General features: G+C 39.4%; 1 protein-coding gene across 2 annotated transcripts in view; it reads right to left on the bottom strand.

Moving 5' to 3' along the window:
• Positions 1-13624, bottom strand: part of LOC124554680 (MOB kinase activator-like 3) — a 64433-nt gene extending 50809 nt beyond the window's left edge. For both annotated transcript variants that reach the window (XM_047128299.1, XM_047128298.1), the window contains exons 1-2: positions 13476-13624; positions 5422-5572 (exon numbers count right to left, since the gene is read on the bottom strand). In XM_047128299.1, the coding sequence (XP_046984255.1) occupies positions 5422-5572; positions 13476-13517 (193 nt within the window). In that variant the 5' untranslated portion in view covers positions 13518-13624. The remainder of the gene's footprint in view (positions 1-5421; positions 5573-13475) is intronic.
• Positions 13625-15101: the final 1477 nt, after the last annotated feature.

Raw genomic sequence — 15101 nt, 5'->3', positions numbered from 1 at the left:
CACATAGCATCTGTACCAGTTTTGTGTTGGCTGAACCTACCAGTGACAAATCTAGTAGCATGCAACTGAATTGTTTCAATCCCTACCTATAGCCCAACCTGGTGAGGGTCCCGAATACTTGGACCAGTACAACAAGAATGGGTCACAGAAGTGTTCTGAAGCAGTCTCTTACAGATGAGCTACGCTTCCCTAAAATCCTCCTGATACACTGACACCTTCCATTCGCTTTCCTTATCACCGCACTTACATGACTGTTCCATTTCGTATCACTCTGCAACATTATGTCTGGTTATTTAATTAATGTGACCGAGTCACGCAGCACACCACTAATGGCACATTTGAACACTATATGATTGTATTTTCTATTTACATGCATTAACTTACATTTTTCTACATTTAGAGCATGCTGCCATTCATCAACATCAAATATAAATTCTGTATCCTGCCACAGTAACCCAATGACAACACTTTCCCCATACACTACATCATCAGCAAACAGTCACACATTGCTATTCACACTATCTGTCAGAGTGTTTATGTATATAGAGAACAAGAGTGGGTCTATCACACTTCTCTTGAGCACTCTTGACGGTACCCTTGTCTCCAATGAACAATCGCCGTGCAGGACAACATACCAGAGTCAATTACTTAAGAAGTCTTCGAGCCACCTGCAGATCTGAGAATCTATTCTGTGTGCTCACACCTTCATTTATAACTGTGTCAAACTGCTTTCCATAAATCTAGGAATTAGGAACACAGAAATGGCCTGTTACCCTTCACCAACAGTTTGCAGGATATCATGCAAGAAAATGGCAAGCGGAGTTTCACACAAGCGATTTTTTCCTAAATTTGTACCGACACATGGATAAAAGCTTTTCTGTCGCACGAAAATTTATTATATTCAAAGTGGTAGTATGCTCAAGACTCCTGCAGCATACTGATGTTAAGGATATTGGTATGTAATATTGAGTGTGTTGTTCTACCCTTCTTATACATTGGAGTCACATGTGCTGTTTTCTAGTCACTTGGGACTTTGCACTTGAGATTTGCACTAAGTGCTAGTTAAGTAACAGGCTAATGCCAATGTATACTCTCTGCACAACCAAATTGTTATTCCATTCGAACCTGGCACCTTTTTTGCTTTCAACTCTTTCAGTTGCTTCTCAATGGCAGAGATGCCTATCCCTATGTCCTGTATAGAGTCGACAAGACGGTCAAATGATGGTATATCTACACACACTTCCTGCATGTATGTTATTTTAAACACAACATTTAAAATTGACAATTTTCTTTTTCTGTCTTCTATTGCCACAACAGACTGGTTGTCAAGTGACTTAATACAGGTTGTTGGCAACAGCTTTCACTGTCATGAGCATCTATGTAAAGATCTGAGCATGAAGCATACAACAAGTTCCACTGTCATCTGACAGTGTAAGTTGTTGTATGCTTCATGCACAGATCTTTACATAGATGCACAAATTTCTACTAACATTTGCCAGTCAACATTTCTACATTTTTTTGAACAGAGTGTGCAAGAATTTGTTTCCAATGCATTTTCTGAATTTTATTATTAAACTATGGTGGGTCTTTTCCATCCTTAATCCACTTATTCAGCACATTACTTCTCTAAAGTGCATTTTATAATCAGTTTCAACATGGCGCATAATTCCTCTCTTTTCACCATATTGAAATTAAATAGAATATCCATTCACTGTCAAAGAAGGATGCCAACAAATGTCTCTCTGCTCTTTCAAGCATAAAAGCTCTCCTATCCTCTTTGACTGGTTTAGTTCCCTAAGTACCCATTATCGCTATGATGACATCTGACACTGTCAGCAAGGTTACGCCTCCCTGTAACGACAATGTCAACAATATTTCCATTGCATGTGCCTACACCACCTGTAATAAATTCACATACGCCTCAGTCTATACCCTGTAGGTTAAAGTCACCTCCAACTAATACTGTATGATTGGAGTACTTTCACACTACTGAGCATAGCTTAAGAATGAGTCTGCAGTAGAAAATAGGAATGGTGTAATTGGAACTACAGTAGTGTCTCTGACAGCTGGCAGCACAGTAGCCAGCTTTTGTCTACTAAGAGCAAATGGCTGCAAGTGAAAACAGTCATCTATAAACCTGTTTTATGCAATATCCTATTACACGACTGGTTATGGTAGACGTGCAAAGCACCTGTGCCAAGCCAATTTCAACTGTCGGCGATTTTCTCTCTTCAACTGTACTGAAGGAGAGAGGCAGGCATGTATGAAACTGACATGAAAGGAATGGTGAATGACTCCTCCTTAGAAGTCATTCCTTGGTCCTACCGTTCAGTTTAACGAACCATTCCATCGAATCAGTTACGCCGCAAATGACCCACCTCTAATGCCTAATTACCTCCAACCCTTGTATTAGATTTTTTACTGTGATGATGGGGATATCTATAGAGCTCCAAAGTCCATGAATGTTCACACAATTTTCACCCACTAGTCACCCCAAACATTCAGTTTCTAAATTGTGCTGATCAGAACGAAATTTTTCTACATGTTGCACTCACCGATTGAATCATAAGTTAACGTGGTCAAATTTATATTAACTGAACCATCACACTGTAGTTAGGGTGTATAATATGACCTGGCAGAGATGAAGGTAGCCTTAATACGAAGCATGTTTTTTAAGTAAGTAACATTTTGCCACACCGCGGCCACAGCACTGCTGTCGGCGTTCTGCGCATGCGCACTGGGTACCTACATCTGTTGAGTACACACTGACGCCATTACAGACTGATTCTTCCTTGTTTATGTTGTGTACATTGAGTGTTTAAGATGCCTCCGATAATCGTGAGTCCCGCTGACTGTAAAGTACGGGCTGTTATAAGATTTCTTAGTGCTAAAGGCCTAAAAGCAATCGATATTCATCATGAGATCTGTGCAGTTTACAGAGAAAACATTATGAGTGATGGAATGGTAAGAAAGTGGGTGAGAGCATTTACAGATGGCCGCACAAATATGCATGATGAACAACAGAGTGTGTGTCCTTCGGTCGTTAATGACAGTTTGGTGCAGGAAGTGGACAATAAGGTGAGAGAAAACTGACACTTTATGATTTCCTCCTTGCGGAATGACTTTCCTAATGTTGAAGAAACACCTGAGCGGTCAGTGTCTTCAAGACAATGATGAAGTCAAAACAGTGGTGATGCAGTGGTTAAGGAGTCAGGCGGCAGACTTCTATGAGGAGGGTATTCAAAAACTGGTACAACGTTATGACAAGTGCCTGAATATTGATGGAAATTACGTAGAAAAGTAGATTAAGTTACAGGCTTTCATGTAAAAATAAAATAATTGAGATATCTTAGCACATCTTTTTTTTTAATTTCGAAATGCTACTTACTTAAAAACACGCCTCGTATTATTGGGCGAACTGGGTGAACTGTAGGTAAGATTAAATGTTGAAGACTTCCACAGTTCAACACCAATTCTTGTATTTATATTTTTCAACTCCGTAACCTTTGGCATTTTGTCACTGCATGCTATAAAAGTATTGCTAAAAACAAGTGAACTACGCAGTTCTGTTCCTACAGAGTGCTTTCACGATGCTTTTAGTTCAGCATAGCAGATGTTTGATGGGATGTTAATGTGTCCACCATAAATTTTTGTTTTGGAAAGAATATGACAGGCTTGGGAATTCAGCAATTTTTTTTTTTAAGCCTTTCCAATTATACAATGTGGATAAGTTTTCAGAGCTGCCCTTCTGCCAATTAAAAATGAATATGTGGTTAGTAATCCAGGTCTGTTGCTTAAAAATTTGATATCTAGACAAGAAATAGTGAACAAACAGAAACTGTGCTATGCACGAAGCAGCATCTTTAAACATATTTTTATAGCAGTACTGTATTCCTTTAATACCTAACAAACTTGGTTGATTGTTTATGATACATTATGACATGTAGGTATGTCTGTTTTAAGATAAGAGAATGGAATGATGAGAAAAATTTTGTCTCTTTCACCTTGGGAATAAACATTTTGACTTTATGTCAATTTGGCAGCTTTTGTATAAACACCACTGCTTTTTTATTCATACAGTTTCTAAGTTTACATCAGAGCATGGGAATCTGGGCCTTTTTAACACAGAAAATTTCAAAGTGGCGACAGAGAGTTTAATCTGGGACCCTGAAACTAGAGGGGCGCTACAAAATCCATATTACTTCACAAGCTACATGTGCCCCTGAATGAACCTAAATGCTGAACACTGCAGTGGCAGTCCTTAGCTACATGGTGGCACTAAAGGGTAAGTGTTTCGGGGAGATTCACTATTTTTGGATGGATTAAATTTGGTGACACCAGTTAATAGAAATTAACAGATAAAAAAGAACTTTGTTTTGGTCAAAGCAGAAACCCCAAATGCATTTCCATTCTTTTTAAAAATCATAATTTGACATAACTGTATGTCTCTTTCTTACTGGAATAGTAGAGTTTTGATCAAACAAACCATCCTAATATTTCTACAGGTAATGAAACAGCCTATAATTAGAAACAATGGGGTCAACAATTTCAAACCAAACGTGATCCTCATATAACCACAAAATATATTAACTAAATGAATGAATGACACAAATTATAGGCCATGTGTGCCAATTACTCTTGATTGGTGATCACTGAGCACACCGTTCATTTTTTGTACATATAGATGCCTGGGGATGGTCTGTTGTTCAGCTCTTGTTCCAGTTCACGTTCTTTTGAAAAATATTAAGATTTTGTAAATCACCACCACTTTGAAATAATATTTTCCCTAACTAAACAAAAATGTACTTAAAAAGTAAGGTATCTAATGTGGGAAAGAAAGGAAACCATAAAAACAATAATGTTTGCTGTCTCAATGCCCAAAATCTGCTTGATGATGGAGATAATTTCTGAATTTATCTGATAAATGAACTCCAAGAACCACAATCCTTACATTTAAAGAAAATAAACTGAAATTTACGTTCCTGCCCCATCAGCCAAAATTACTACATGTTGCCTGTTTTAATTTTTGTTTGCTTCAAAAAAATCACCATGAGAGTGACAAGAGAAATTACCTGAGGATACAAACTTTTACCATTATATGAGGGTATAGAAGCAACAACACATGGATTATATTAGGGATTCAAATACACAGAACTCAGGAATAGTGCAGTGATACTAATACAATATTGGAGAAAGCATGGGAGATTAACTGAAAATGAAATAATTTTTAAAATATTCTTCACTTTCTGTGAAGCAATGGGTTACCACCACAACTCCCCCAAAATAATTAATACAATGATATCTAGACAAAATATTATGTTTATATAAACAAATTAAAAAACAGTAACATCCAATGTATAGTATAAAAACCAGACACAAAATGGCAATCATATCTGAATTCATGACAGTAAATATTCTTACCGTGAACTGCAATCCAGTCATTTGTATCTTCACCATTTGGCAGCTGTACAACAGCTCGTAAATTAATTCCAGAGCTCAATGACGCTTGGGCTTGTTTATGAAGGGAATACCTTAAGGTTCCTGGTTCAAAGCTCTTTTTGGGACGGAAAGTCTGCAAGCAGATAAATTAATAATGAAGTACATTTCTCGAAATCTTAATACAATCACTATTCACATCACCTAAATCAAGAGCAATGTAAATATAAATTCAAGTTATTAATACAAATGTTCACCCTGTAGCAAGTTGTTATTTGTTGACATTCCATAACACAGGCAAGTATCACACTCTCGTATCTACAAAATAACCAACCCAATGACAGACAGTGTAAAAAATAAAGAACTATCACACAGTACAAGCATGTTAGTAATAGTGACAGTGCTGGTGAAAGATAGGATTTGGAACCTTGCAACTCATGGATAACAATGGTTTTTCACTGTTCGTACTTGTTCTTAGAGCCTACTTTCAGTCTCCAAAAAGCTACTAATGACACAGGGAAACAAAAGAAAGAAAGAAATAAAAAAAGGCTCATTTCACAAACTAGTACAAACACTGTGCTGTCAACAGATACACAGTGCCAAAAGTGTTATATTAATCATGCATATACCCCACTTCTGTTAGTTTGCCATATTTGCTTTATTATGATTCTAATGTTGAATCACAATGTTTACTTGTAATCAGGTTATTAATTTCAATCAGTAATGAGCATCTTCAGTTTACCAAATGCAACATGACACATCTGCTCACCGTACTTCCACCAGGCAGTCAGCAGAATGTTTTTGATCAGTCTTTTTGGATTAGGTATTCAACACTAAATACAACCACCAAACCATTCGTGTCAGCTGAGGTGGTGTGTGTGAGTTCTTGTATTGAGAGTTTTGTTTGAGCAGTAGAGGTCTAGTGAAATTTGAGTTGTACAGGGAGTGAAAGGCTGTTTACAATTTGTACAGAAACCAGATGGCAGTTATAACAGTCGAGGGGCACGAAAGGGAAGCGGTGGCAGGGATGGGAGTGAGACAGGGTTGTAGCCTCTCCCCAATGTTATTCAATCTGTATATTGAGCAAGCAGTAAAGGAAACAAAAGAAAAATCTGGAGTAGGTATTAAAATCCATGGAGAAATATTAAAAACTTTGAGGTTCGCCGATGACATTGTAATTCTGTCAGAGACAGCAAAGGACTTTGAAGAGCAGTTAAATGGAATGGACTGTGTCTTGAAAGGAGGATATAAGATGAACATCAACAAAAGCAAAACGAGGATAATGGAATGTAGTCGAATAAATTGGGTGATGCTGAGGGAATTAGATTAGAAAATGAGACACTTAAAGTAGTAAAGGAGTTTTGCTATTTGGGGAGCAAAATAACTGATGATGGTCGAAGTAGAGGGGATATAAAATGGAGACGCAATGGCAAGGAAAGCGTTTCTGAAAAAGAGAAATTTGTTAACATCGAGTATAGATTTAAGTGTCAGGAAGTTGTTTCTGAAAGTATTTGTATGGAGTGTAGCCATGTATGGAAGTGAAACATGGACAATAAATAGTTTGGACAAGAAGAGAATAGAAGCTTTCGAAATGTGGTGCTACAGAAGAATGCTGAAATTAGATGGGTAGAACACACAACTAATGAGGAAGCATTGAATAGGATTGAGGAGAAGAGAAGTTTGTGGCACAACTTGACAAGAAGAAGGGATCGGTTGGTAGGGCATATTCTCAGGCATCAAGGGATCACAAATTTAGCACTGGAGGGCAGCATGGAGGGTAAAAACCGTAGAGGGAGACCAAGAGATGAATACACTAAGCAGATTCAGAAGGATGTAGGGTGCAGTAAGTACTGGGAGATGAAGAAGCTTGCACAGGATAGAGTAGCATGGAGAGCTGCATCAAACCAGTCTCAGGACTGAAGACCAGAACAACAACAACAACATGTGGGATTCTTGGTATCATGGTCTTCATATGAGCTATGCAGGTCAAGAGCAGTTTACAATACCAATAGTATTTCATTTTTGCATGATTGCCTTGAAAGTTGAGAATTTTGTGTCCTTGATTTGTGGTATAATACTTGTTTTGGAATGGTAACATTATCCTTGTTGTGTATTTAGTCTGTTCCTGCCCAAAACACCTAATCAAGCAGGTGTTCAATCAGTTTCATGTTATTGCTGGAGTTAAATGTTTTGAGTGTTATGTATGTTTATTCACAGGTTTAATAACCAACGTCATAGTCACCATATTGCACAACGTTGAAATAGTTGTGCCCACCACTTTGATGACATCACAGGTCAAAGCTGACAGGTGGTACCAAAATTTTTGGTTTAGCCCGAAAATTTAGTCGCATCATTATTGATTTCATTTTGAACCAAATAGAACTTAACATACAAGTAATTAACATCTCTTTTTTTTCCCCTAGAATTATAATTCTGTGCATCACTACCCTGTGACCTATAACTGCCATTGAAATATTCCAATACAGCATTTATCCACTATGAGACAATATATAGCTTCAAAGCCCAGCTCTTGTAAAAGATATCTACTATATGATCCAGGATGAGCAACAGGTATTACTGTTTGCGAATATAGTTGTACAAAATGAGTTATTTCTCAACGCAATGTTTTTTCAAGAAAATTGCAGATCAGTATCTGTAGTGTCTGGTACTAATGTCGTGTTACTGTACTGAGCTTCATACCACCCTCATGATGGGGAGCATGCTGACTGTTTTCCATACAGACTAAAGAGAGGTCATGGGGCATAGCTGCATGTTTATGGGCCAGCAGTCACTTTTCTGGACAGACTGAAGGGAATGCAAAGAATATAGCAGCATGTTTTGTGCCTTGAGTCATAACTATGTCCACAGTGTGCGCAGTGACAGTATAATGAGATGTGCACAAACAGTGCAAAACTATTTTGGTACTATAAATTATGTTGTGCAAATTATGTGTAGTCAAAACAACATGGTACAATAAGGACCAAACAACTGAAGTAGTGCAGTTGTTAAAACAATGACCTCATATTCAGCACAACAGAGTTTTCCTCTGTCTGGTCACCTTAATTAGGTTTTCCTAAATCATTTCAGGAAAATGCCGGGCTGGTTCCTCCAGCAAGGCCACAGCCAAGCACCTGTCCTATCCTATCTTCATAAAAACGCCCTTGTGTACTCTGTATGTGTATATTTGAGCAATTTATGTTCAATGTATTATGATGACAAATGCTATATCATTGTCAGAGAATCCATGGATGTATGCATGAATATATAAAATTTATGGACTAAGTATCTTCCTGTGACATGTAAAAGACTGAAGTGCACCTCAAACTGGTCCAGTTTATTACATCTGTTCCCTGTCGTCCCAGACTTTCAGTCGTTCCACCATCGACACTACCATGGCACTTTCCTTGCCCATTCTGGTCAAGCATAATGTTTGATTCATACACACAGACAATTCTGTGAATGTGACATTTCTGAAAATTGTAAACTCCAGTGGAGAATTAGGGATCAACAGAAGCGTCCGATCCCACATGTCGGCTTTGACCCGTGACATAAGGGTGTTGTCGTGTGTGACGCCATGACGGCGCGGAGTTTGGTTTGTGTGTGTGGTGTGTTTGTAGATGTCGTCGTGTTGTGGTTTGTTGTGCTCTCTGGTGGTATGTTCAGGGTTTTCGTTTGTGTGGTGTAATGGGCTCAGTTTGGTTTTGCTCATTTTCCAGAATTGTTCGAGTGTCGGCTGTGTTTGTAGTGGAATTCGTTTCAGTGAGTTAACGATTTTGCGTTAAGGTTAATTTAGTGTTGTTCGCTGTACATCGTGTGGTAATTTTAGTAAAATTAATCGGTTGTTGTTTTTGTTCAGGAATGGATATGATGGATAAAATTAACAGTGTGCAGGTCAAGGGAAGTGTTCGATCCCAATAAGTGGCTGTGTATGTTGGTATTGATATTGGGAGATGTTTTTGAGCTATATAGGCCAAGGGAAGTGTTTGATCCTAATTTATGGGATCGGAGCTGCTACTGAGCTATATAGGTCAAGGGAAGTGTCCAATTCCAGATGATATTGTGTTTAGTGGTATTTGGGGAGTTTTGTGATGTCTGTTTTTTTGGTCATTTTGTGAGGTTTTGTATGGAGGTGACGTCTAAATTTGTTTATATTTTGTTTGCCCCCACCCAAAAACACCCCATTTCCCACACTTGTACAGTTAGTGTCATTAGGCTTTTTGTGGAAAGTGTGTGTGTTTGTTTTTCGATGTAGGCCCTATTTTCGTCCTCATAATGTGTACATAACAACTTTATATGTGCCATATTGGAATCGTGCTTTATGGTCATTTCCACCATATCTGTGACGTCATGGGTCAAAGCAGACGGGTGGGATCGGACGCTTCCCTATTTCCGAGAATTAGGGAGTAATATAATTTTTAAACTGTTGCTGCATATATTAAGACAAACTGCTATACAACATTAAATAGCTATGCATGATCTGTTCATGGAGATCTAAAATATGAGGTAAGTAAGTGGCTGCATGCTCCTGGGCAACAATGTAGTAATCCTATGTCCGGACGTACCATCATAGATAGAAAGCAGAATGATACCACAATGCAAGATACCAGCAATGATTTCTAGTAAAGTCATCAACACCAACTTTGAAGAGTGTTGCATATCACTGGCGACAACCACTACGATATGGTCATTCTATCCCTTTCCTGTAACTTCCTGAATTAAGTGCAGCGGATATTATGAAAGCTTCTGGTGAAATACCCACACCAGTTTTCTCTATACTATTAAACAATGGATCCTTCCACACATGTACTGAAAGTACTGTAGTGTCATGTAAAGTACAAAAGCCAAATTATGGGTTAGCTGCTGGTAGTGAGATGCAATTTGATAAACTCTATGATCCTCTGAGACACATAGTAATTTAACTGAAACCTTAACTTTGGCTTTGCCGACACACAACCAAACTGTAATGTTACCACCTGACTTAGAGCTATGACTGTGCTACAGATCATTATGTCACCATGACTATGATTTTGTGTTTACACTTGTTAGCTTCATCAACACTCAACCAAATTGTCACTTTTCAACCTGACAGACCTTGGGCTACACTACAGATCAGTCTGTTACCACAGGCTACAGTCCAAACAATAATATAGACACAAAAAATGTAGTCTGCATGCTATTCTCTTCCTCACAAAGATGACATCCAGTATGGGTGGTTCAAGAGACCCATTACACCACCTTAAGTACGAGCAGATGTGCATTATTCAGCAGGTTTCATTTTCAATAAGATCCCAGTAGAGCTGAAACAATGACACATCCCAAGTATCCCAATCTAAGTTGAAATATTTCTCTGAGGCACACTACTACTATTCTGTATAGGAGAACCTTACAGTAGTTCAGAATTTTTCTCATAATTTGTTCACATGGTCATAATGTTTTATTAATTCTTTTGTTCATAAGGTTTCTAATCAGTGTAATGTGATCTATGTACTGGCTCATTCTATGAACAAATGGCTTTGGCTCACATGGTCACACTGAATATGATAAATAATAAATAAATAATTTTGCCAATGAGGCATCACATTCGTATCAATGTTGATGCCAGTGGCCTGAGGAAGGTGCGTATGCTTCTTGTACCAGTTTTGGATGGCAGCAGCACAGAGATTAATGGCTGGACCACTGTATCAGATGAAAAGCCAATGCTAAAAGTGTAATGACTGTAGGGTAAATGAAAAACAATTTTGCAATCAGTGCATCATCTCTAACCAACTGGAAAAGTTTGCTTAAGACTAAGATGACGAGTGCCACTCATTAGGTGTCATCTACACCTTATCACCATGGAATCCATCTCTGCAGCAAAAGGCAACTAGAGAGGCAGATGGTGCAAAGTTGTCTTTGGTGACAACAGTAGACTGTGCCATGCCGTAAGCAATGGATTTTCGCAAGTGTGGGACTGATGAGAACAGCCACAACTGAAATCACATACAAGACCATTTTAGGTAAGAGCTTACAATAACCTTACACTTGCTGTACTTGCTGGGCATTGAACAGTGCAAACACTTCTCACATTAATGTTTCTGCTCTTGAAGTTGATTGTCACCTGTTCTGACCAGCTCCGTCACCAGAACTGTCCCCCATAGAGCACATACAAGCTGTCATGGGACAACAGCTGGTCTATTTCACATTCTTACCAACATTACCTTACCAACTGCATCAAGAAGAGGTGAGAAACACTATATCGTGAGATGGAACCCAGAATATCTATAACACATATATGCAAAAGTACACAATTGCATTGTATAAACCACCCTCGTCAACTTATCAGCCTCACAGCAGTCTTCAGTAAGATCTTCTAAATCATTATTTCTCAATGACTCCATCACCAAATTGCAACCGACCTACCCATTCCCGATACCCAGTTTGCTATTGTCCCACCGATTCCATTGACAACCACCTTCTTTACCTTACCTACCTAATCTCCCATCAACTGCATAAATGTAAGTCTGCCATATCTGTCTCCCTTGATATCCAAAAAGCCTTTGACAGATTTGGCATTCTGAACTGCTCTTCAAGCTACAAACCTATGCACTCTCAGTTAACTATGTCTGCATCCTTGCTTCAACACCATACTAGACGTCACAATCAATCACTCCTGCTCCCGTATCTTTCACGCCACTGCAGGTGTGCCTCAAGGTTCTGTCCTTTCAACCTTCCGTTACATCCTGTACACTGCAGACAATCCCAAACCATCACCCCAACACACCTCCTGCAATATGCTGACACCACCACCTACCAAGCCACTCACCACACCCTTCATCTCTCCCATGCCTCCCTCCAATGCCACCTGAATCTCCTAGTCAAATGGTGTAATACAGGAAACTTCAAGTAAATCTAGAGAAAAGCAAACCCACCATCTTTGTTCGCACCACTTGGTGTTTCTGTCTTCCAGATTTCCATCTCTCCATCTAGAACCACAGGTGGCAACTAGACGTCAACAAGATGGATGAAGGAGAAAATGGAAGGATGGTGTGAGGTGGAGCAGTGTGATTAGGGCTCGGAAGAGGGGTACATCTTGAGACGGGTTTCATAGTTGGGGGAGTGAAAATTGGTTAAAATTCCAGCTGACTTCTGGTTGCTACCTGTGGTTCTACAGTGCCCCATAGTCATTCCCATCATTGCACCATCATGACAATTCTTCATGTATCATCTAGTATCACCATTACATCATGACATAATTCGCATTCATAAGTGACAATATATTAACTATAAAATAAAATCATAAAAACGAGTTTTAAAAACCATCAACATTTTCCATCTATGTGTATTTTACAAAACCCTTGTTTATTGTCACTTGTTTTTACGTAAAAGTCATAAATATCGTTCACTCAAGTTTTCTTACAAAATCATCTTTTGTATCTTTTGACCATCTTTTCAATACAGTTTATGGAACCTTTGGATGAACTGGGGTTTCTATCCGGTGACAGCCTGCCTCCTTTGTGGACAATTGCAACAACAATAAATGAAAAGTAAACTGCATTGTTGTTACGGGAACCGATACAGTGATACTGCTGTACAAGACAATCTATCTAAATTGCTGTATGAATCTATGATTTACTGTGTACGGCCAGTATAACGTGTGTACCATGGCAAATTAGATTCCGGGTGTCTATTTCCATTTTATCCAAATCTATACAGTAAAACAACAGAATTTGAGACACACCTTGGCCAAATCTTTGGCTCTTCGGACATTAATTAAAATCACTTAATCCGCTTAGTTAATAGAACTAGCTTCATTGTGGAGAAAAATGCAATCATACACATCTACACTTCTCTCGTGACATTTCTTGTCCTTGTTACATCAGTGCAGATGACCATATAAAGTTAAAAACAGAAAGTCACCGAAACAGCTGAAATTATGTGCCGAACAGCAAAAAACTAAACGTAAATAACCGATGCCGACCCGCTGGAGCGAGTCTAATTTTCTAAAAATATACGAGATGATACAGCACTCTGTCGATAATTTTATGCAAATATCACCATACCCTTCCTTTCTGGAAGAATTCCACGAAACCACTCAGTGCCATTGGTTTTGCCCATATATTACAAAACTTGCACACCCCACACGCACAAACAACAAAACAAACAGGATATTGCGGTTGTCCCTATCGCTATGCCACAAAGTGTATTCAGATTCGAGCGTGACAGTCGAAACAGGTGGATTCACGATAGTTCATGTTTCGATAGTGGCGTGTCGATTAAAAAGAATACATGGAAATTTACATATTGCATTATATGTTTTGGTAGTAGTTCTCTGTTCCGATAGCGTGCACTGACGGCCTACAAACTCCAGTCACAGGCTTAATAAACGGGTGTTTAAGTACAGATATTTTCCCAGAGCATTACGGCACGTACTTGTGTCCTCTGTAAAAAACAATAATTAGGAAAATATTTAGAACTACCGGTCAGTTTCCCTACCCTCATCAGTGTCAAAAATATGTAATAAATGATGAAAGACAGGCTAACGAGTTACCCGAATACATAAATACACTGATGGAAAAAAAATCGCAACACAAACAAGGAGCTGTGCGACAAAAACGAAGGTTGGTTGGCGTTTTTCTACACTTGAAAGACAAAGTTTATTCAAATTTCGCGCCAGTCGCATGGTAGCACCACTATGAGGATGCAAATCAAGTTTGCTTTAAATACACGCTTTAACAGCCGTGAGCGGAGCTGCATCAACTGACTAGCACTAGTTCGTTTATTGCTACTGTTTGGTTTTACGTAGACCAGTAGCAGCCACTCCCCTATGCTATGCATCTGTATAGTTTTGCTTGTGTCGTCCAGACAGTCTTCTGTGTATGTGTTCTTCATCATCTCCTCGCGTATCGTTGTTTTCCTGTCGTCACCTTAGTCTTGCTGCACAACTGCCGTCGCTGTCGTAGCTGCCAACCGTTGTCGCTGCCAGCAGCACCGTCACCATCTTCTCGCATGCGTTTCCTCCTAGACTTTGTCGTCACAGCCACAGCCTCACCGCCGCCTCCATCTACTCGTCTTTGTCTCCATCACTGCCACTCCTCATCTACCATCATGACATCATCTCAGACATCGTTGAGCCCAGCCTATACCATCTCAGAGGCATTCTGTCGCTGGGATGCATCAACCTTATACCCAACTCCTCAACCCACTATAAACACCCCAACCACATCCATTAACACCACCACCTTCCCTACTCCCACCATCACTACATGGAGTGCTTTGTCCAGCCGACCACCGTATGCCTACCCCCGCTCCCCACAGTATCTTCCTCATCCATAGCCACATCAGCTGCATACCCACCCCTCCCTGCGACACCTCCTCTACCACCTTCCGCCATTTTCATTTGCCTATCCTCCACTTCACCCTTTCCTGCACTCGCCATTGCCCCTGCAACACCTGCACAAGTTATATCTCACTGCACCACCACTGCTACACCAGACGCCACAACACTATCAAACAGCAGCTGCACTGATTGCAGCCCACTGGAGAGACCAGCCCAGAGCCATATCCTACCCTCTCTAAACCTTCAACCCACACCCCACCTTCTCACGAAATTCCAATCACTAACTTTCTGCTCCGAATGCGAAAGTTTTTTTTGACACTGACCTACCACGATAAAATAACGAAAATCG

The sequence above is a fragment of the Schistocerca americana genome, chromosome X (assembly GCF_021461395.2).
Source record: "Schistocerca americana isolate TAMUIC-IGC-003095 chromosome X, iqSchAmer2.1, whole genome shotgun sequence".
NCBI lineage: Eukaryota > Metazoa > Arthropoda > Insecta > Orthoptera > Acrididae > Schistocerca > Schistocerca americana.
This window is presented reverse-complemented; position numbering and strand designations above follow the sequence as displayed.